Genomic DNA, 20,883 nt, shown 5'->3' with positions numbered 1-20,883 from the left:
AGGCGCTGCATTCGTTTTTCAACCGGCCTTGGCTCACTAACTGAGCTGTCCACTGGGTGAAGATGGGAGCTGCCCAGGCCCTGGAGGGAGAGGTCAGATACATGCTGGCTTTAGGGGTGATTCAGCCATCCACCAGCCTTGGGGCCTCTCCCGTGGTGTTGGTCCCCAGGAAAGATGGGTAGATCCAATTCTGTGTAGCCTATCAGAAGCTCAATGCCATCACCATGTCTGGTGCCTCCCCCATGCCTAGGCCTGATGAGATCCTAGACAAGTTGGGGGGGACTCGGTACCCCATGACCAGGGATCTCACCAAAGGCTACTTACTGGCAGGTGCCTTTGGATCCAGATGCCAGATTGAAACCTGCTTTTGTCACCCCTTTGGGGCTGTACAAATTCCTGGTCCTACCTTTCTGCCTCAAAGAGCTGCCAGTCACCTGCCAGCGCCAGGTCGATCAGTTACTGAGGGGGATGGAGAATTTTACAGGTTGTTAGCCAGACCTGGGAGGACCATGTGTCCCAGGTGAAGAGGGGGCTGAGTCGCCTCCAGGCTTCAGGGCTGACTAAAAGCTGGGAAGTGCAAGGTGAGGATGGCAGAGGTATCATACTTGGGCCACAAGGTGGGGAGTGACTGCCTAAAGCCAGAGCCGGCTAAGGTGGAGGCGATCAAAGACTGGCCTGCTCCCCAGACTAAGAAACAGTCCCAGGCCTTTATTGGGATGGCAGGGCACTACCAGATTTTTGTGCCCCACTTTAGCCCTGTGTCAGCTCCCATCACTGAGCTATGCAAGAAGTGTAAGCCAGACAAGCTGGTCTGGACTGGGTAGTGCCAGAGGGTTCTCTGCACGCTGAAGGAGGATCTAGTCAAGGGCCCGGTTCTGGTAAACCCAGACTTTGACAAGCCCTTTATGATGTTCACCGATGCCTCAGACACAGGGCTGGGCGTGGTGCCGATGCGCACTGATGCAAAGCAGGAGAAACCCCCCATCATGTACCTGAGCAGGAAGCTGCTGCACTGGGAGCAGAGCTATGCGGCCAGAGAGAAGGAATGCCTGGCCCTGGGGTGGGCTCTCAAAAGGCTGCAGCCGGATCCTTTTGAGTACCACTTCACTGTGTGCACTGACCACTCGCCCTGCCATGGCTGCACCAGATGCAAGGGCCCTGTGTCAAGCTCCTGAGGTGGACTTTGTCCTCCAGGAGTATGAGATCCAAGTGGTCCATGTTAAGGGGAGTGCAAATGTTATAGCTGATGGTTTGTCCCGGAGAGGGGGGAGTAACCCCACTCAGTTCGGTCTCAAAGTGGGGAGAGATGTGACAAAGTGGGGATTTTCCCTTGTTATGTTGTATGTGACCCTTACTGTTGAGCATATGTGAGTTTTACTGTTTTGCATGAATACTGTGTGCGCCTCAGTTTCCCTGTGTGCTGCACCAATACCTCGGTGGTAGGAATAGGGGTTTGTGACTGGCTGAGACCTCTGGGGCAGGTGAGGCTGCTCCAGCTGCCTGCACATATGCTATGACTGTTGCCCTTTGTAACTTGAGACCCTGGAGGGGGATGCAACCAGGTGACTACCCAGGAAGCGAGATAAAGACAAGGAGGAGGAGCAACGGGGATGTCTGAGGTTGAGTCGCTGGAAGCTGGCAGTCTGCTTGGGGGGACTGGAAGAGTGGGAATCCAGGGCTTCTGGCCCAGGACTCCCCAAGATGGACGTCGCTGAAAGTCACTGATTTCTGTGCTAACAAGTTCTGTCCTACGCTGTATTCCTGTTGCCTAATAAACCTTCTGTTTTACCAGCTGGCTGAGAGTCACGTCTGACTGCGGAGTTCGGGTGCAAAGCCCTCTGGTTTCCCCAGGAGCCTGGGCGGACTCGCCGCAGGAAGCGCACGGTGTGGAAGGGGATGCTGAATGGTCCAAGGTCAGGTCCAGGAAGGTTGAAGCTGTGTAAGCTTCTTGCCCTGGTGACAGTATGCTCAGAGAGAGGAGGCATGCTCCCCCAGAGTCCTGACTGGCTTCATGTGGAGTAGTTCCAGAGCATCTCCCGGTGACTCCATGACAATAACATAGTCATTTCAGTTGATGTTTTAAACACCATTTGAAATTCGGGTCTCTATTGTTTTTATATTAAATGTTCTTTGCTCTTTCTCCTCTTTTGACTGTTCCCAGCGTTTGTGTCATTGTCGCACTAGGACAAACAGTTGCCCGAGGAGAGGATGGTATGCATAAAAGCCACAAAACACTGCTGCACTGCTGGGTGCTTCATACGGTGGGGAGAGACTGCTAAAGAGGGGAAAAGCATTAAGACATTATTGACTGAGTTTTAGGTTTAATGTAAAGGTTTGAGAGAGATGCTGACTAGGAGGAAGCTGGAGTTGGTCTTTACTTTAGATAAGCTTTTCTATTGACTACAAGCAGAAGTAAGTCAATGTATGTATTGTTATATACACCCTTCTGTGGGAGCTTGATGGTTTCCAGCCAGCCCCTGGCAGTTTCAGGAATGGAATTATAGTTAAGGAACTGAATAAACTTGGTAAACAAAAGGAGGTAAAAATAACTCCTGCTCGTGCTCTTTTGACAAGGTGAGAATTAACTCGTCATGTCAATGCTGTTGCCAGCCAATCATGAACGTGGCAAAGTTTGTTTAATATCACATGTTGGGATGGACATGAGCCTAAACCAATTTTTCATTTTGCCAGTGAAGTAATTAAACGCAACCCCTGGAAAATAGCTTCATGGACATTGTTACTAACTGTGGCCCTGATTGTATGAGCTATTCTATGCAGAGGGCCCCTCCCTTCCATGCTCTATGAATTCACTGAAGGTGGAAGTGTGAAGTGTGGCTACCATGCCATGGTCTGGGATATGCAACTTTATTAACCACGCACAAGGGATTGATTGCAGGCATATCCTCATTTGTCTAAACTGCAAAGTTTCTGGTTTGCTCTTGCGTCAGTGATTGGGCTGGCGTTTGAGCCACTTGTTGTTCCCTGCACCTTGGTGTGACAGTCAGTGGCTGCATTGTGAAACCTTTGCTTTAAAAAACCTACCATTGCAGCTGCCATTTGGGAAATCTTCACAGAAGCAAGTGGAGAGTCAGAGGAGGCTCAGCTCTGTCTGGAATAGAGATGCTAAAAACATGTTACCTGAAATGGGCTGACAGTACTGTTGATTTTCAGTTTGCACTTTTTGGCTGATTAGTGCACAATTCCATGTTCTATTATCTTTAGAAAACCCAGGCATTTTCTGAATTCAGATTTCAAAATTTTGTTCAGACTTAAGACAAATTTCCCCAGCGTAATGTAAAAATGCAGTTTTAATTTCTGTGTGAAACTGGACATTATATGAAAGTTTCACAAAAGGCAAAATGGCTGGGCACACAAAATTGCGACCTTTACTCAAAAATATTTGTAATTTTCTTACACCACTAAGCTAGTCATTGTTGTTTCCTCCCAGAACATTGCTTGACTCTCTGGGTAACGGAATTAAAATTGGAGGTGAGCTGGGAAAATAGAGGCTACAATTGGATTATAATCAATGCAGTTCAGTAGTACCCCAGAGAAATTGCGAAATGGTTGGATCTCAGAATCGATCCTAGGAACTATATTTCACACTGCCAGCGGTGTGACAACATCCCTCTTAAATTTATAGTTGATAATGTTTTGCACTTTTCCTAGTTCCCCTCACACTCTTTGCCTATATGTATTTTATCATGGGTGTGGTGAATAGGGTATTCTGTGCTGGCATAACCTCATTGACTTTAATGGATTTACACCACTAGAGAATTTGCCTCTGGAGGTTTTCTTAGTGCTGTCATCAGTGACAATCTTCTCATCATACAGATGACTCTCAAATTCCATCTCCTTAACTCTTCTTCCTAAGCCTGATGATAATGCCTCTCTTGGCAATACCTTTCCCACATGCTGGCAGTAATAAATCCTAGAGAGTCTTACAGTTTCTGAACTACAGTGTATGTGTAGCATCCCCCCAATTTAGACATAACATAGTAGGCAATTTAGGAATAAATGGGTCACAACAGGATCCTATATGTTCCAAATTACTTAGTTAAGGAACCAAGCTTAGCATGCACATGCACAAAAACTGCAAAATGTATCATTTTTTGGTGGAGAACTGGCTTGACTGTTTCAGACTTGATAAATAGGTTATTGTTCATCTGAACTTTTCACACAAGTATTGTATGATAGTTAACATGTGAAATAATAAACATTGCATGGCTAGCTAATAAAAAGCAGATGTGATACAAATTCCCTGCAAAATGTTTGAAAGCCGTGTTGTAAATTGGATCTTTGGACAAGTGGCCCAAACTTGTTATGTGATCACCACTGTCTCTGGGTAATTAAGTTAGAATTAGAAGGTAGCTGGGAAAATAGAGGCTCAGGTTGGATCATGAATCAATGAAGCTAGGTAGTACCCAGGGTGACTGCAAAATGGTAGGATAACAGGATCCACCATATAATCTGTATTCTATATATGTATCTGTAGAGTGATTGATCTTTACTTGTTGTTCTTTTGCTGTGGTGTACTGGAATAAAATAAACAGGTTTGGAATCACTGAATGACTAAGGGCCTGAACAATCCAACTGCCACTGAAGTCTTGTGGAATCCTTATTTCAGCTTCAACAGAATTGGATCAGGCCTTTTAGAGTTAAATACTTCTTAGATTTCAGGATTTAAACTAGAAGGAACTTTAGAAGTCAACTTTTTCCTTTTAAAAACCTAAATCAACTAGTTTTTGTCTTAAGCTGAGCCCACATTTACTGTCCTAGAAAGCCATGTGATGATCAGCTTAAAAGCCGTGTAAGAAGAATACAAGCAGTATGTGATGGGGTGTCCATACCACACAGGACTGAGTGGAGTAGGCCAATTAACTCCAGAGGCTGAACCTGGAGCAGGAGCCGGGGATCAGGAAATTGATTAGGAACAGGCTCAGGCTATAAAGCCAGGTAGGGGGCTACAGACTAGGGGCTGCTGAGAAAGGGCAGTCACTTGCTGGGGAGAGAGAGGGGTGTATGGGGGCTCCTTGGAAAGGCTGCTGTCACTAGTCACTCCTTGGGAGAAGGGAGGAGGGGTTTTTGGAGCTGGTACTCTCAGGGAGAGAAGGGGAACCAGAGTGGTGGGAAGGAGCAGTGAGGGTAAAGAAAGGAAGCCCAGAACTACTAAGCTGAGGGTCCTTACACTGTACTTGGGAGTAGAGAGTGGGTCTGGGTTCCCCTACCAACTGAGGGAGTGGCAATGGGGTCATGGGTGGCGTGTAATGGAGGTGAGGGGAGGCTAAGCCTCCCCAAATCTCATGCCACTGGGAGGGCAGTAGTGGATTTGGGGCCACTGAAAAAAATCTCCCCCAACACAGCCCCGGGGCTAGAGGAGATCTTGCTCCCTGCTGCGGTCCCGGAGCAGCCACAGGGGCACAGATCTTTTCTGGTGTCAGGGCCACAGTGGAGTGGGGCTGGAGCCTGGGGTGTGTGGGAAGAGGCGGAATGGGGGAAGGGGTGGGACCATATGCAGGGCTGCAGACAGAAGGGGTGGAAAAGGGGAGGGGCATGGAGCTCCAGCCAGGGCAGGGAGTTCTGCCACGTTCCCAGCTGAGGCGGAAAGCTTGACCCACCCCGTGGCCCTGACTGATTTATTTGCTTGAACAATTTGCCCATTTCTGGTGAAGATGTAATGGGTTAAAGGTGCCTTCTGTATGCTGATGACATGCAGCTCTGTCTCCATCTCATGTGATACAGGTGATACATTCAACAGACCTTACCCAGTGTCTGTTTAAAACTGAGACATGGATTAGAGCTAGCTAGTTATCTTACCAAATTGGGCCAAGCAAGATTGAGATAGTGATAGCAAGTGAATTTGCTAAAGATTCAATCAGCCATTTTGAGTGTGTGTGTGTGAGTGAGTGTGAGTGAGAGAGAGAGATTTGTTACTTAAATTGGCAGTTTGGGGTGGTGGTTAGATTGCCGGTTGCTTTTCCATGATCATATAGTATCTGCGAACACATTGGCTTTTTTTCGCCTGCACTGGATCAGAAGTTTGCTAGCTTTCTTCTTGGATACAGATTTTTGCTACCATGATCTATGCTTTTGTCACTTCCAGATTAAACAGCTATGACATGATCTTCATGGGGCTGTACCTTAAGTCATTTTGGAAACCGAAACTGGTGCTGAGTGAGGCAATTTGCTTGTTGAGCCAAGTAGCTTTCTGGGATCACATGACACCAATTCATCGGGATCTGCACTGGTTGCTTGTTGGTTTCCAGGCAGAGTTTTGAGGTCTTGGTTTTGACCTAACAAGACCAGACTGATTTCAGACCTGCCTACTCGAGTTACAGCCTGTCTCCTTGTGCAGTACAACTGTAGTCATGATCAGTGGAGGTGGTAGAGCTAGATTCCCCTTGTTCCCACTCTAGTTTAAAAAGAGATGGGTTTGCTGGCAGGTCATTGATTTGGGAATTAACTCTCTCCCACTTTGGTCTAATTGGAGATATATCCCAAAGCTGTTGACTTTCAGAGCATGCACTAAAGCAGGCCCATTTGTTCGTGCCTCTGGGGAGGGCTGAGTTTAATGACAGATGGGGCAGGGGTGTCTCTGAGAAGGCAATGCTGAACTACAGGCTAGCTGATTTTTTTTTTTTTTAAAACATGTATTTTTGGAATACATTGCTGGGTGGTTTGTTTTTTTAATAGATTTTTATCTGTAGAGCCTGGGATAGGCACTTAAATAATATAAATCAAAAATAAAGGGTTCTATTACAGTATATGACCAAATAAAAATGTCTACTCAGATTGTTATGATAAAAGCTTTTTGATCAATTGATCCATGTGCTGTGGTAATGAGATTCAGTCAGCTTTGAGTGCCTAAGTATCCGATACCACTGATGTCAATGTGAATTCAAAATGTGCTGTGCTAGTTAGCGTTACTATTGAAACCACTGCAAGTAAACAGAAGAGCAATTCAAGATAGATAAATGTTTCTCCCTTTTTATTTTTATATTTATGACATTATACACATTTTGTATTTCCAGTATGGTGTGTGAAAATGTACTCTGTGTGTTGTTTATACATAATATACACAGACCCAAGTTGTTAGGAATCAATTTGAGTTCCAGGAGTTATTTTCCATTCGCAATCCAGGGATTATACGCAGGTACTATGGTTCCCAGTTCATTAAAGTATATTAAGCACATGCTTATCTTTAGGCATGCCCTGAAGTCCTGCTAAAGTCAATGAGACTTAAGCATGTGCCCAAAGTTAAGTAGGTGCTTGATTAAGCACCTTGAATAAGGACGGACTGCTGAATCAAGGTCTATTAAGTGAGTGCTGAAATGCAGGATCTGGATTCACTGAAGAAAGCTCTATTGAAGGAAAATAATACCTGATTGGGAGATCTTTTTTTACTTCATTCCAGCTGAGTTTTGGGTCTTACTGATGTGTAACAGACATTTTAGAAATAGAACAGTGTGCTATAATGTGTAATATTTTAATTATACAGTTATGTAAGAGGGTGGCTGGCCTTTGGCTGAGCCAGCTCTGATTACAAGAGGAGCACCTTCCCTGAGGGGAAACAAGTGATTTAATATAAACAGCAGCAGGAAGAGGCAGGAGTGTGGCTGATTTGAGAGAACCAAGGCAGGACTAGAGGGCTGGGAACTGATGGCTTCAGGTAGAGAATATGGTTTGGGACTTTCTCAGGGCTTACTGCATCCCTTTCTAGGGCTGGTTTAATGCTAAATACAGTCAGAGTCCTCTGGAATGCTTACGAGGCCAGTAAGAGGGAGGCTACTAAAGGCAGGGCACTGCAGAGGCATCCCTGCCCACAAGGGGGTGTTTGGATGGCAGCTACCCCTTTACAAGTTTCTTTTGGGCAGAAGTGGGCCCCAAGTCACAGTGTATCAAATTCACTCCTGTGCTGAAGGCCAGAGCAAGGCCTATCCACTACTTAAGTCCCACTTCAATTGTTCTTTAAAATTGTTTATTTAAGAATAATATACCTGGCTCATAAACTGGAGCTGATGCTGCAAAAGCAAGACTATTTAGAATAACAATTTTCAGATGCTTAAAAGGGGACAATTGATTTTCACCTATGAAAATTGAGGCTTTGAAAATATTGCCGAACGGTCAGATAAAAAAATAGAATTGTTTTTTATTGAAGGACTTTGAGGAAGAGTGGTTTGCTTAAATTACTGCCTCCTATGCTGGCTAAACGTTTGTCTTGACCCTCTCTTGAACCTAGAAAAAGCTTTTTGGATTCGAAATCCACATGGGAAAATCTGTGGTAGAGCTATACAAGGAAGATAAAGGCAAGCAGTCAAAAGAGCGAACATCAGGAAGTAACAGTACCAATAATGTGATAGTTTCTTACTCTCACGTTTGCTCCAGAGAATTAGCTGCAGCCAAATGGAACAACCGCAACACAGTTAATAATATTATGTATTTATTTCTGGCTCTAGAAAGGTTAATGCAGGCACCCCATTAAATTTATGGTATTGAAACCTGAATTCCTTAATTATCTAAAACAATTGATTTTATACCCCTGCAATATGAAAAATGGGGAGGCCCCTGTAGACCAATGGGAACAATTTGTGAAGGTGTTAGTCACTTGACTGCTGTGGTGCAGCGATTCTAGCGATCTCAATGTCTCAGTTCGTGACAGAGCACCCCAAGGTGCTGCTGCTGATTTTCTGCTTGGCGAGTAGGATGCTGGAGGGAAGACCATTATCAGAGTTTAAATGTGACTAGCACCCTAGCTCTCTGATTGACATGATCGGAATGACTCTGCAAACATAGTTGTCATCCCCACTCACCTTAGCATATGTCTACGCTGCGGCTGGGAGGTGTGATTCTCAGCCTGGGTGGACAGACTTGTGCTGGCTCAGCTCGAGCTAGTGTGCTAAAACTAGTCGTGTGGGCACTGCAGCATTTGGTAGTGGCTTGGGCTAGTTACCCATGCTTGGGCCCAGGAGGCCGGGTGGGTGTAGGCTTGGACAGCTAGCATGAGCGACCGCCAGTGCCATAATATCAAACCTCCTATTTTTAGCACACTGACCCTGGTCTGGAAAATGTGCCTTAGGCTAAAGGAGATCAATGTAAAGTGAAGGTTTAAGGGGTGAGTCAATCACAATTTATAATCACCCCTCTGAGGGAGTAGTAGATATCTGGTAGTAAGACATTCATTAATCTAGCAGACACAGGCACAACAACTAATCTAGCAGACATAGACATAACAACCACTCGAATAAGGGAGACTTTAACTGGAAGTTGAAATTGGCCAAGTTCAAACTGAAAATAAAATTGCAAATGTTTAGGAGAGCTGAACAGAAGGGTATGACTAACCATTGAACAGACTGGTAAGGTAAATCTCCATATACTAAATTCTACCTCACTTTGCATGTTTAAATCAAGACTGGATGTTTTCCTAAAGAAGATGCATCTAGCTCAATGACTTGTGGTAGAATTAAAGCAAAAGTGTAATACAGAGTAATAACGCTAGTTCTCTTTTTGTGGTTCATGGAGTCACCACAAGGTTATAATTATAGCCTTGATTTACAGGTATGATTTACCTAATCTGCTTTTGTGTCTGTCCATATGTATATGGCAGTTAGGTAGGTACTTACAGATCTATAAACAAGAAAGTTTTCAGACCGAATTGGTCCAGATGAATGTAGATAAAGATAGTTAAACCCTCTACTAGTTTTATGATAAAGGTTTGGTGCATGTGCTCAAGGTGTTAAAATATGTATACCTTTTTCTTAGTCCTCATTTTTAGCTTTATACTCATTCAGTGATCCTATATTAGGTGTGCCTGCAGTAGTTAACATTTTAATTCATGGCAGGGTTTTTTCAGACTTCAAGTACAATATGAGTTTTCCTACCTCCTTTAAGAAAATGTCCTGACTTGGAGACACCGATTCTGATCATACTCCCACTGAAACCAATGGCAAAACTCCTGTCAACTTAGCTGTTGCAGGATTAGGCCCAAGCCATGCAAGATCACAGCGCAAAAAAAAAAAGAGGGGGGTGGCTGGAAGTCAAGTGTCTAGACCATGTTCTGAATAAGTTTCCTTACCATGCAATGGGAGCTGATCTCTTTTATGGACTGACACACCTCCAATCATACCATTTTTAAAAGCACAAGCTCTCCTGTGAGCACTCTACATGGGACAGGCCAATGTTTTATTCACCTAATCCAGCCATTTAGCTTCTCTCTTTCCCATGGAAATGGTTATGTCCAACATTCTCTCCACAGTATTAGTGTGTCAGCTCCCATTTCCTCTAATTTGATTGGAGAGCTGTTTAGCCTCATTCAGTAATTGGATAATTAATTGAAAAGCCCTGTTGCTTTCCTGCTTCAAAATGCAAAGAATTTGGCTTGGTGTTATTAATAGGATTGCATGTCGTCTGTGGAATTTGCCTGATCAGTGTATATTGACTTTCCTCCTCAACCAGATTACTTTTATCCATACTGGTTGCACAGTTCTGAAAGTCCTTTGACAATCTTTTCATTAAGTGGTTTGAATATATTTGTTAATATAATCTAAATGAGCATGCTTTTTACTGAAAAATAATTTTTTTTCCTCTAACATTTTTAATAAGCTTTTAAAAACAGGGGTTTGATCATATGCTAAAGACTAGAGGTGTGGAAAAGTGTTCTACCCGCCCTATTTGTTAAGCATTATGCTACTCACAAACAGTATTAGAAAACATTCATTGTCTTTCATATCTTTGTCTTCATATACGTGGAATACAAAATGTTTGTATCTATGAACATAATATATTAAATTGCCATACGTCATTAATGAGGACCTGCTTGACCTGCCATTGAATGGGCAAGACTCGCATTCTATTCAACGAGACTTGGATCAGGCTCCACAAAATGAAGCCTGCCTCTCACAGTGCAGCTAATGCCCCCCAATGAAGGGTGCAAAGAACAGTGGGGGAAGTTTAAAATGAGACAGGACTAATTTTTTAAAACATTTTTAGGCCCTCAATTTTCTGACTCACTCTTTCTTTCTATATCAATTCTTCACAGTTCTTCATGGGATCAGTCCAGCTGTGTGTGTGGGTGATTGATAGTTGTAAGCTTGAGTGTAAAATGAACAGTGGGAAAAGGTCTATGAATTGAAGAGAGGACACAGATGAAGTGACTAACTTGAGCATGAAGAGGAAGTCGGGCAGATTGGCATGCAGGTGTAAGGTTCTGGACAGAATTGATATAAACATGGTATAATATACCAGAGGTTTGCCAATCCAAATAACATAATATCTAGAGAAGAGGGCCACATTGTTGAGCGGAAAGCTATTAACATGTACAATCGGGGAGCTGATAGTGTAGAGGGAGGTGGTTTTTCCATGTCTGCTTTCTACAGATAAACTGCTGCAGAATGAATGCTGCTACTGAAGTACCGCTGGCAGTGGGCTTGGCACAGGAATGGAAGCTAGGAATTCTGATTTTCGAATTCCAGCTTTGCCACTGATTCCCTCTATTGTATTTGCAAAAAGAAAAGGAGTACTTGTGGCACCCTTAGAGATTAACAAATTTGTTAGTCTCTAAGGGTGCCACAAGTACTCCTTTTCTTTTTGCGAATACAGACTAACACGGCTGCTACTCTGAAATCTGTGGTGTTTGCAAGTCACCTAGCTGCTTGTTGCTTCAGTTCCCCTCTTTGTAAAACCGAGTGAATGTGCCCGCCTGACAGGAATGTTGAGCCAATAGGTCTATCTGAAGATTAAACGTGCTTTAGAATTGTGAAATATTGTTGTTAATGAAACAATTGAGAGAGGGAGGAAGAAACCCGGCTGTTGAGTGTAATTCCTGGATAGGGAGAACTACAACATGTTTTGGGCGCTGAGGACTGAAGTAAATAGTGCATCTTGATGTTCAGAACAAGTGATAATGCATACTCCAGAAATACAGAAGGAGCAGTGGGAAATCATTCCCTGAAGGGGAAGCTTTTGAGCACCAAGGAAAAAAGTGTGTGTGTGTGTGTGTGTGTGTAAGGGGAAAACGAAGGGGGGGGGGAGAATTTCCGTGGGTCCCCTCACCAAGGGGATCCATCCCCTTAGCTCGCGAAGGTGCTACGTTGCTGAGGGAACGAGCCCAGGCTGCGGCCGCTAGAGGGCGCCGCCGCTGTAGTTTTGGGGCCGGCGCTGTCCCAGGCAGGGGAGCGCTGCTTCCACTCCTTGCGCCCCGGGGATTGGAGCGAACTGGAGCTTCTCGGAGAGGCGGCCACAAAAGTCCCTGGCCGCTGCAGGACTGAGTCAGAATCCCTGGCTGCAGCCCACCCAGCCCCCTCTGCTGCAGGCTTCAGCCGGACCGGGCGGGCTGCGGGGCGCTTTCCGGAGCTCCTGGGACTCCACGGGCTGGGGCTGGATTTTTTTTTTGGTGTAGGCTCGTTTCAACTCCAGCTTAACACCCCGCACCCCGGGCTGTCTGCAGTGAGGGGGCGCGGGCGCTGGACTTCCCCGGGACAGAGGCGCTCCCCGGCAGACGCACTCCCCGCCCTGTCCCGCAGGATGCCTGGACCCCAGTGGAAGCTCAAGCGGAGTTGGTTTAAAGTGCTGGTGGGCTTGATAGCAGTGGCCTTGGCTTATTGCTACAACGTGGACCTGGATCACCCCGTGGTCTACCAGGGGCCCAATGGCTCCTTCTTTGGATACTCGGTGCTGGAGCATTACTACGATAATACCCGCTGGTGAGTAGGGCGGAGGGGCTGGCTCTGTGGCGGGGAGCTGCTGCTGCGGCTTGAGCTGCACGTGAAGGTGTCACTTCGAAGTGGCGCTGGCACCTCTCAGCCCCCTCCGGCCTCCTGCCCCAGCCTTTTTGGAGTCCCCTGCTCCAAGCCAGGTGGAGTCAAGTTCTCCTCTCCCCGCTCCCCAGTAGATATTTCAGGATATTGCAGCTGTCTCAAGGTATTTCTGTGACCACTCGAATAAGGGCGATTTTAGCTGCCTGGTTGAAACAGGGCAGCAAAATCCTTGGTGGCAAGAAGGGAGAGACATCGCAGTGTCTTTAAGCCATGATTTGAGGACTTCGGTAACTCAGCCAGAGGTTAGGGGTTTATTGCAGGAGTGGGTGGGCGAGGTTCTGTGGCCTGCAATGTGCAGGAGGTCAGACTAGATGATTATGATGGTCCCTTCTGGCCTTTAAATCTATGAGACTAATGTCCTGCTGGAGGGGCTCCCTTCCCCAAAGCCGTGTGCCTGGAGGGCCTTTATCCTTTCCCGGCATCATCCAGAGGAGCCTGCTGCAGGGGGAATGTCTCCTATAGTAAAATGGTCTTGCGGTTGGTTTGGGGGATATACTGGCCTTTAAATGGCCTTCTCCTCCATTTTCCAAGTGTCATGAAGTGTCACCTCAACTCACCATGGAGGCTAAACTCTTGTTCAGTAAGAAGATTACTAGTAATTTTCAGTTAAATATATTGCTTTCCTGCAGACACTTTACTGCAGACACTGTATCTGCCATGCCTAGTCAGAAAATGACTGGATGGGATATGCTGTATTTCTTCTTAGAGTACAGTCACTAGTGTGTGTGTTTGTGTGTGTGTGTGTGGGGGGGCTTCTTCTGAGGACCAATTGACAGCGGTGGTGGGGGACTGGAGAAGTAGTGAAGGCTGATTTAACTTGGCATGGACTATCTTACTGGTAAAGATTAATGGTGGGATAGAAGTTCAGGGTGAAATTCTGGCTTTTGAAGTCAAAAGTCCCACGGGCTTCAGTGGGGCCAGGATTTCACCCTAAATATTTAGAGACCCTCTGGCTTCAGACAGGACAATGTCCAGTCTCCAGCTCTCACATTTCACTTAAGATACCAGTTTAAAATCCCCTGCTACAGTAAGAGGGAGCATCCTTCTCCTTCTGGCATTAAACTTTACTTTGTTCCTCCCTGCAATTGGATTGACCCAGAAAAAATGGAGCTAAACTACAGTTGCTGCTGTCGAGGGGTGTGTTTATTACTGCCAGTAGCTTTTTCCACTGCCTGTTGCTGGAAATTGGGAGAGTACTGCAGGATCAGATGTTCTGATTCCACCACACCCACTGATTTAAGGCTTCGAGTGTCAACCAACATGATTGTCAGAGAATCAGAATAATGGCCTGTTGTCTTCCTAGACACATTCTAAAGAAGAAGTTGTTAAATTAAAAATTAGGGTTTAAAAAAAGTTGTAGCTGGACGCGTTTACGTCTGCGTTTCAACCTTTGCTGAGTAATCTGTTCAACAGAACAGCACACAGAATCTGGCAGGGCCTTCAGTACCTTTCAGCGGGTACTAAGTAAGCAGGCAGTGATTTTTTTTTCAAAGCGATGAGGAGGAACATTTAATCCTGGCTTTGGACCCCCCCCCCTTTTTTTTAATTGCAGAAATGCTGCCTCTTACTGTGGTTTGGGAACAGCACTGGAGCTGACATGTTTGTTTAAGTCTCCAGTATAACTGAGGCCAGCTAATGTGTACTTAGAATGTATTATGGTAATAAAGTAGTTTTGCTCTGCCTTGGATGCAGTCTGATGGAAGAAGTTTGTGTACTTCCTGGAAAAGCAACAGAGGCACAAACTACCAGGCACCATTTAGAAATGAGCGAGGTTTGAACTTCAGAAGGGCCACTCAGTGTAACCAAATCTTCTAGCCAGGTATTAGCTTGTAAGTAGTTCAAGGTGATGTGTTCTGTGGTTTCAATTCAGTTACAGGTAGAGGACACTGAAGAAAGATTTCTTCCCATAGAATCTATTTATTAAGTCCATCTGTTGCCCTGAGTTCAAATGCTGCCATGAAAAGAGGAAATGCAGCCCTGTGGTTCTCTGTTTCCACAAACCGCAGGTTGGGATTCTATCGTACTGTAGTCCACAAAGGGAGTGCTTCAGACGGGTGGTTACTCTAGTGAACAGTTGCTGCTGGAACATGCAGGATATGTACTTGGAGAAGTAAATGAAATGTGTGTGGGGTGTTGAATTGTCACTTCCCCCCTGCAGGTGCATTCTTAAGTAAACCAGACATCCATGGGGATTAACTGCAACTGCTAAAACCCTAATCAATTAGTGCCTTTTTATACTGACACACAGTTGTTGCCGGCCCTGGTGGCATTCTGAACCTAGTAGGTAATTGGGGGACACCCTGTACTAAAGGCATCACTTCAGAAAAATTCAAGGGGGGAGGGGATGGTCAAAGCTGGATCAGCATATAGAACATTGTGTGATAGTTTATCCTGAAAGTCAGGGGATAGGGGAAGTAAAGACATAATGGAGCATATAAGGCTTATGAAAAGTTTGGGGGTTGCTCCATAGCCTGAGGCATGTATCCCTTTTCTGCAGTGCAAAACTGCCCATTGTGTTTAGTCCTTTATGTAATCCCCTTCTTTGCAGGAAATATTTAAAAGCTCATCTCCTTGACAGCAAATTCATGTGATATGAAATAGGATCGGTCATGCTGGGTTAAATGGGACAACTTTTAGTAGCAGTGGTCGCCATGGTGTGAACAGTAGAGCATTGATAGGTTTGATCTGTTTGCAAAGAGGAGTTGTCTGCATTCCATATAGAAGTAACTGATCAGAATGATTAGAGTGGTTTGCAGATGGCGGGGGGGGGGGGGGGCAGAAGGGGGCGTCTTCTATGTTTGTGTAGAATTTTTAGAGGGAAGGGCGGTGTATTTTGAATGATAAATAAACATAGAACATCTGTATGCATCTCATAAAACGATCTAAACTGACTAGTTTACTACTTTTCTACTGCTCTCTCTCTATTTGCATCATGGGCTCTGTTAGAATTAAACAGGGTCCTTTTAAGTGGACCTAGCCGATGTCACTTTTAATGTGCATAGGAACAGTAAATACAAGTAAACAGTCCACAAAGCTTCTCTTTATCTCCATCTCTTAGATATGGACAGATTACTTAGCTGTTGATTTGGGAACTGTAGCACACTGTGAATTAAATAAATGTATTCAGCCTCAGTTTTAGCCCCTTAAAATGAAGTTCTTTCACACTCTTTGGGTCACAAGTACTTGTATGCTTTGTCTTTCTGCGTGGTGACTTTCAATGGAGCATTCCTTATTAAATATCAGTATCAAGAAAGAAGCAAGTGGTTGGAAAAGAAAAGAAACCCTTCACTTTAAAATGATGCTAATCTTATCACACAAACCAACAAAAGATAGGAAAAGCAAAACTGAAAATTACTCATTGTCCTTAACACACGTTGATGGGGAACACACAATAAAATGAATGAAGTGCCAGTCTAAAGGAATGCTGTTGAGATGAAATAATATAATTTCTTGCTTGTGTGTGGGTAACAGTGGCTCAGATTATGAAAACTGATATAAACAAATGTTCTACATGGTTAAAAATGTTTTCTCATTTCACTCTGCTTGGGAAATGAAGCAAGGCTGGCAGTTTCACTTCCTGCTTCTCCTGCACTAACAAAAAAATACCGGGTAGGTTTTGGTTAATAACACTGCAGAGGGATGTTGGTCTACACAAAAATTTTCATTTAAAGTAAAAGTTTCCTGCAGACTTTTCGTGGCACACAAATGTCCTGACAACCATATCTGATGTGAGGGCATATTAAATATTACGAGAGGCCATAGCCCCATCAACCTGGATTATGACCTCATTTGAAAGACCGTTCTTCTTGAGTGTAATTCTATTATTCTTGAAATATCTAGTAGCTGATATCATTTAGCACTATTTTAAGAAAATAGAAAACTGCCCACACACCTTGAACGTGCCTGACTGATACACAAAGATGGGGGTCTGGCAAAGCTGGAAAAGATTTAGTGTACACTGCGAAAAAGAAATTTGGCATTTGCTCCTGGACCTTTATAATTAATACATATGTTAAGATCATGGTGTTACATGTATTAGGCTGGATTCAGCAAAGATGATGCAGGAAAGTTACCACCGCTATCCTCCTCCATATGGCTTATAGGCACCTTGAAAATCTTATGAAGTTGCACTTGTAGGAGCTGCATCTCCAGTCTCTGCCTGCTTTTGGTCATCCTCTCTCCGCGTTTTGGGCTGCTGTTGCTTCTCACATGCTACTGTCTCCACTAAGGAAAAGTTGCAGCCACTCTGCAACATCCACAACCCACTCTGCCCAATGCAAATCCCACCAGCAGGGTTTATATTGGCTTAAACCGCCACTGATTCTAGTCAAATGTATCATTGTTTACAGTGCTTCTTTTGGTATGACTTAAGATTTTCAAAAGCAACTAGTGATTTGGGATGCCCTCATTTTTGGGTGCTCAAGTTAAGACACCAAAAGGGCCCCCCATTTTCAAAAGCACTTGTTGAAAATTCAGGCCCCCTTGAGATGTCAAGCTGGATGCCCAAAAATGAAGTCACCCCAAATCACTAGAGACTTTTTAAAATTTTGATCATGTGTCATATAGAATTATCTCCAATGAGCTGTCCCTTCCCTGACTCCAGTTTTTATTAAATAGTTTGAACTGAAAAGGATAGTCAGTTTAGTTTAGGATAAAAATGCGTTCTGTAATATAAAACAGGGAGTTACAAGGCCCTTAATCCGTCCTGTTCATTAAAGTCCCTTTAATGAAGTGCATTACACCCATGAGGCTTTTCCCCATGTGCTAATATCTTTATACATTTTTGCCAATTCGTAAACCTCCGTGTTGCCATTCATTTTTATATAGCACAAAACACCAGTCTGTATTATGTCCCTGCAGTCTGGAGTTGGGCTCTCCTTCCCCTCCACCGCAATCCCTCACCTGGAGGTGGTGGAGCTGCAGCTGTTAGCTTTGGGGTGGCAGCAGCAAGGGGCACTAAGTCTGCTGCGAAAAGTGATATTGATAAATATCACTTTTCACGTAGGCCCCCCTTTCTTTTGTGCTGCTGGCACAGCACTGCCTTCAGAGCTGGGCACCCTGGCCAGCAGCCTCTGCTCTCCCCTCTGCCTTCAGAGGAGGGTGGCGAGGGGTGGGGGCATAAATGACAACAGACACAAAGAAGGGGGGGACAGATCAAATAAGTTTGAGAACCACTGATCTAAAGTATCATTCATATATATAAATATTAAACAAGATCAAATTTAGGAAAATGGCTTGGATTAAAGTTTTGTGCACCAAATGTGAACCTGAAGCAAATGTGTATGACCAAGTTTACTCTCTCTCTCCACCTCTATATACATATACTCTCTCTCTCTGCGTAAGAGAATTTGGCTATGCAACCTTCACTAGAATGGTGTGAAAAATGTATTTGCAATAAAAGGAATGTACTTGTTGGTTGTACTGAGATTTCCTCTTTGGAGTTATTTCTACATGATTTCAAGATGGAGAAGAATTTGTCTTCATCACATGTTCTCAGGTTATTGTATTTTCTGATGTCTCTTGTTTTGCTTTCTTAAGAGGATTTTTTGAGTACAAGTTTTGAAAGATTTACACAGTTCCTCCTCATTACTGTTCTCAACTGAGCAAGGAACCAGGTGGTTAGCTGCTGCTTTCTTTTGGAGCCTAGACAAGCACGCATGCTCCTAGCCTTTAGCTATAGTTTTGAAGCTTGGAATAAATCTCAGCAAATAGGAAAAATAAGTATTTTATGCTGATTTTTTTTTTTAATTTTTGGAGAAATTATTACAAGAAACAATAACTTGATCCTTACAAAAACTTTAATGATCTAACATGAATCACTAGCCAATTCTTTTTATTTTAAAAATCCTTTTATAATTCCCTTCTCTCCCCATTCCTCCTCTTCCTTTCTCTCTCTGCCAATTTAACGTGGTGTAATAGCCTCATCCTTCCTGGCAGCATGGCCTGGCACATCTAGGCAGTCTAGTTCCATGGCTACTGACTGAGAGCTGTTATCACTGGAATGACCCTCTATTTTTGTGCTTTTATGTCATTTGTTGCTTCCTGCTCTTAACCGCAGACTGCGGTTATCTGAAACATGCCGGGTGGTGTTGCATCTGATGGTTGATTTGATATATTGTTGTTCGTACATGACTTAGTATCCCGAGAATCTTTTTATGTGATCCAGAATGAAATAGGGGAGGAGACCCACATGAAGGAAGAGTGTCCTGTTTGTCTTGGTGTGTTGCCTGGACAGACCACAAACACTGAACTGCGAGCTGCTGTTGGGGCTCTGGAAAGGCAGTACTGATTTGGTGCTATAGTTACAGGTTGTCCAGCAGTGGCTTCTGAATTACTGCCCTCTCACTTAAGACCCCGCATTCAGTGGATTTACCTATTGAATAGATGAACCAATTGAATATTCTTCCCTAAATGTATTGTGGGGGGGAGGAAGCCTTTGACCAGGAGGAATCAAACTGGAATCCTTGGATGCATTGGAGCAGTATGTGCCCTGTTGCTGCTGCTTATTTTAATCTATTGTGATATAGGAGGCAATTTAAAGATGTTTCATCTCTGCCACTTAAAATTGCTGTGAGGTGCAGAGGACCTGCAGCGTTTGAGTTATGGCTGTCTAATCGGTGCTGGCACGCTGGAGACAGATTCTAATGTGTTTGGCATCTTTCCGTGCCATTGGGACCACTCAGTGCTTTTGTGCATTGTACTTCCAGCTAGATACAGCGCTCTGATTTCTGAAACTGTTTATCCTTAGGGCCGTTCAGCAGCAAGGTGGTGTTTACTCCCTGTGGGAGGTAAACATAATGCAGGTGCAAATGAGAGTGAGATCATGAAAAGAAGGATATATAGCCTCATTGCCTACTGGGTAGTTCTCCACACTGTCATTCTGGAAATTGGCATCTCCAATAAGAGAGGATCTCGCATCTGATTCCTCCAGACATAGCCAGTAACGGGTTGGTAGGCTCCAAGAGATTTATGTTAATCTTGGTCAGAGGTGGCTGTGATAGGCTGTCCTGAAGGTTGGTTTGAAAGGAGTAATGGGGAAGTTCCTTTGGGCTCCAACATGAATACTGCGTAGTAATGGGCAAGACTCCACAAGGTCCCATAACCCTTCACGGGTGGATTCTGATTCTTGTAGGAATAGTAAAGTCACTCCGAGAAGCCATCACCAAGACTAGGAAACTCCCCTCCCCCATAATGAAACCAAAACGTGCTACTTCAACCTTGCTTTTCTGCAACAAAATTTAAACAAAATCCCTTCAACACGGGTGGTGGGGGAGAACTGGTATGTATCTTTTTGAGATTCAGGTACGGTGCTATGGTGAGGTGCAGTTGTAATGCCTAAATTGATAGACCCCAACAACTGAAGGCTTTTAATCCTTCCCTTTGTTTCCTCCTCTTTTCTGTTACATCTGCCTTGTTGACTTCTTGTACTAGAATTGAGGCTGTCACAAAATATTGACTCAGACTCAAAGGCAACTGTACGCATAGAGTCGTTTCTTTCCCTCGCTGGGCTTCGCTTTCCAGTGTGCCTTTGTGCAGCCTGTCAGAGGGATCCCAGAAACATCCTCCAGAATGTTGTGGTTGTGATGAGAGCCCATGCCAATGCGTAGCTCTTTGCAAAAATCTGACCACATTGTGACTGTGTTGGCTTGGGGAATGGAACTGCCCTGCTTAAAATCTGAACAGTGCTCCAAAATCATGCTATGCCACTAAATTAGACTATTTAAATCCAAGTTGCTTAAATTGGTTGGGAGATGTTGGAAGGCTGCCTGGTTATAGCAAAGAAATGAACAAGGTTATTCTTTTATGGGCTGTTTACATATTCACTATGTTTAGGCTGGGGCAGGATGAAGGAGTCCATAGTACTGAAATGCTAGATTACCACATTTTACTTCTGGAAAAATTTCAATATGTACAGTATGCTTTGGGAGAAACTTTCAAGCATTTTATTCTGAGTTCAGGGAACTTTCACCGGTCCTAGTAATAACTTAACTGGATTAATTACTGACATGCATCACATGCTGTGTTTGTGTCTTGCCTGGTTTTTGCCCCATCAGATAGATTTAGTATCTAG

At 44.2% G+C, this 20,883-nt stretch overlaps 1 protein-coding gene across 1 annotated transcript in view; it reads left to right on the top strand.

The window, feature by feature from the left end:
- The first annotated feature begins 12,262 nt into the window (after positions 1-12,262).
- ITGA9 (integrin subunit alpha 9) overlaps positions 12,263-20,883 on the top strand; it is a 288,835-nt gene continuing 280,214 nt past the window's right edge. The window contains exon 1 of the mRNA XM_074945393.1: positions 12,263-12,698. Within this exon, the coding sequence (XP_074801494.1) occupies positions 12,520-12,698 (179 nt within the window). The 5' untranslated portion in view covers positions 12,263-12,519. The remainder of the gene's footprint in view (positions 12,699-20,883) is intronic.

Source organism: Natator depressus, chromosome 2 (assembly GCF_965152275.1).
Source record: "Natator depressus isolate rNatDep1 chromosome 2, rNatDep2.hap1, whole genome shotgun sequence".
In the NCBI taxonomy this organism is placed as follows: Eukaryota; Metazoa; Chordata; order Testudines; family Cheloniidae; genus Natator; species Natator depressus.
Note: the sequence above shows the minus strand (reverse complement) of the source record. Positions and strands in the feature narration are given on the sequence as shown.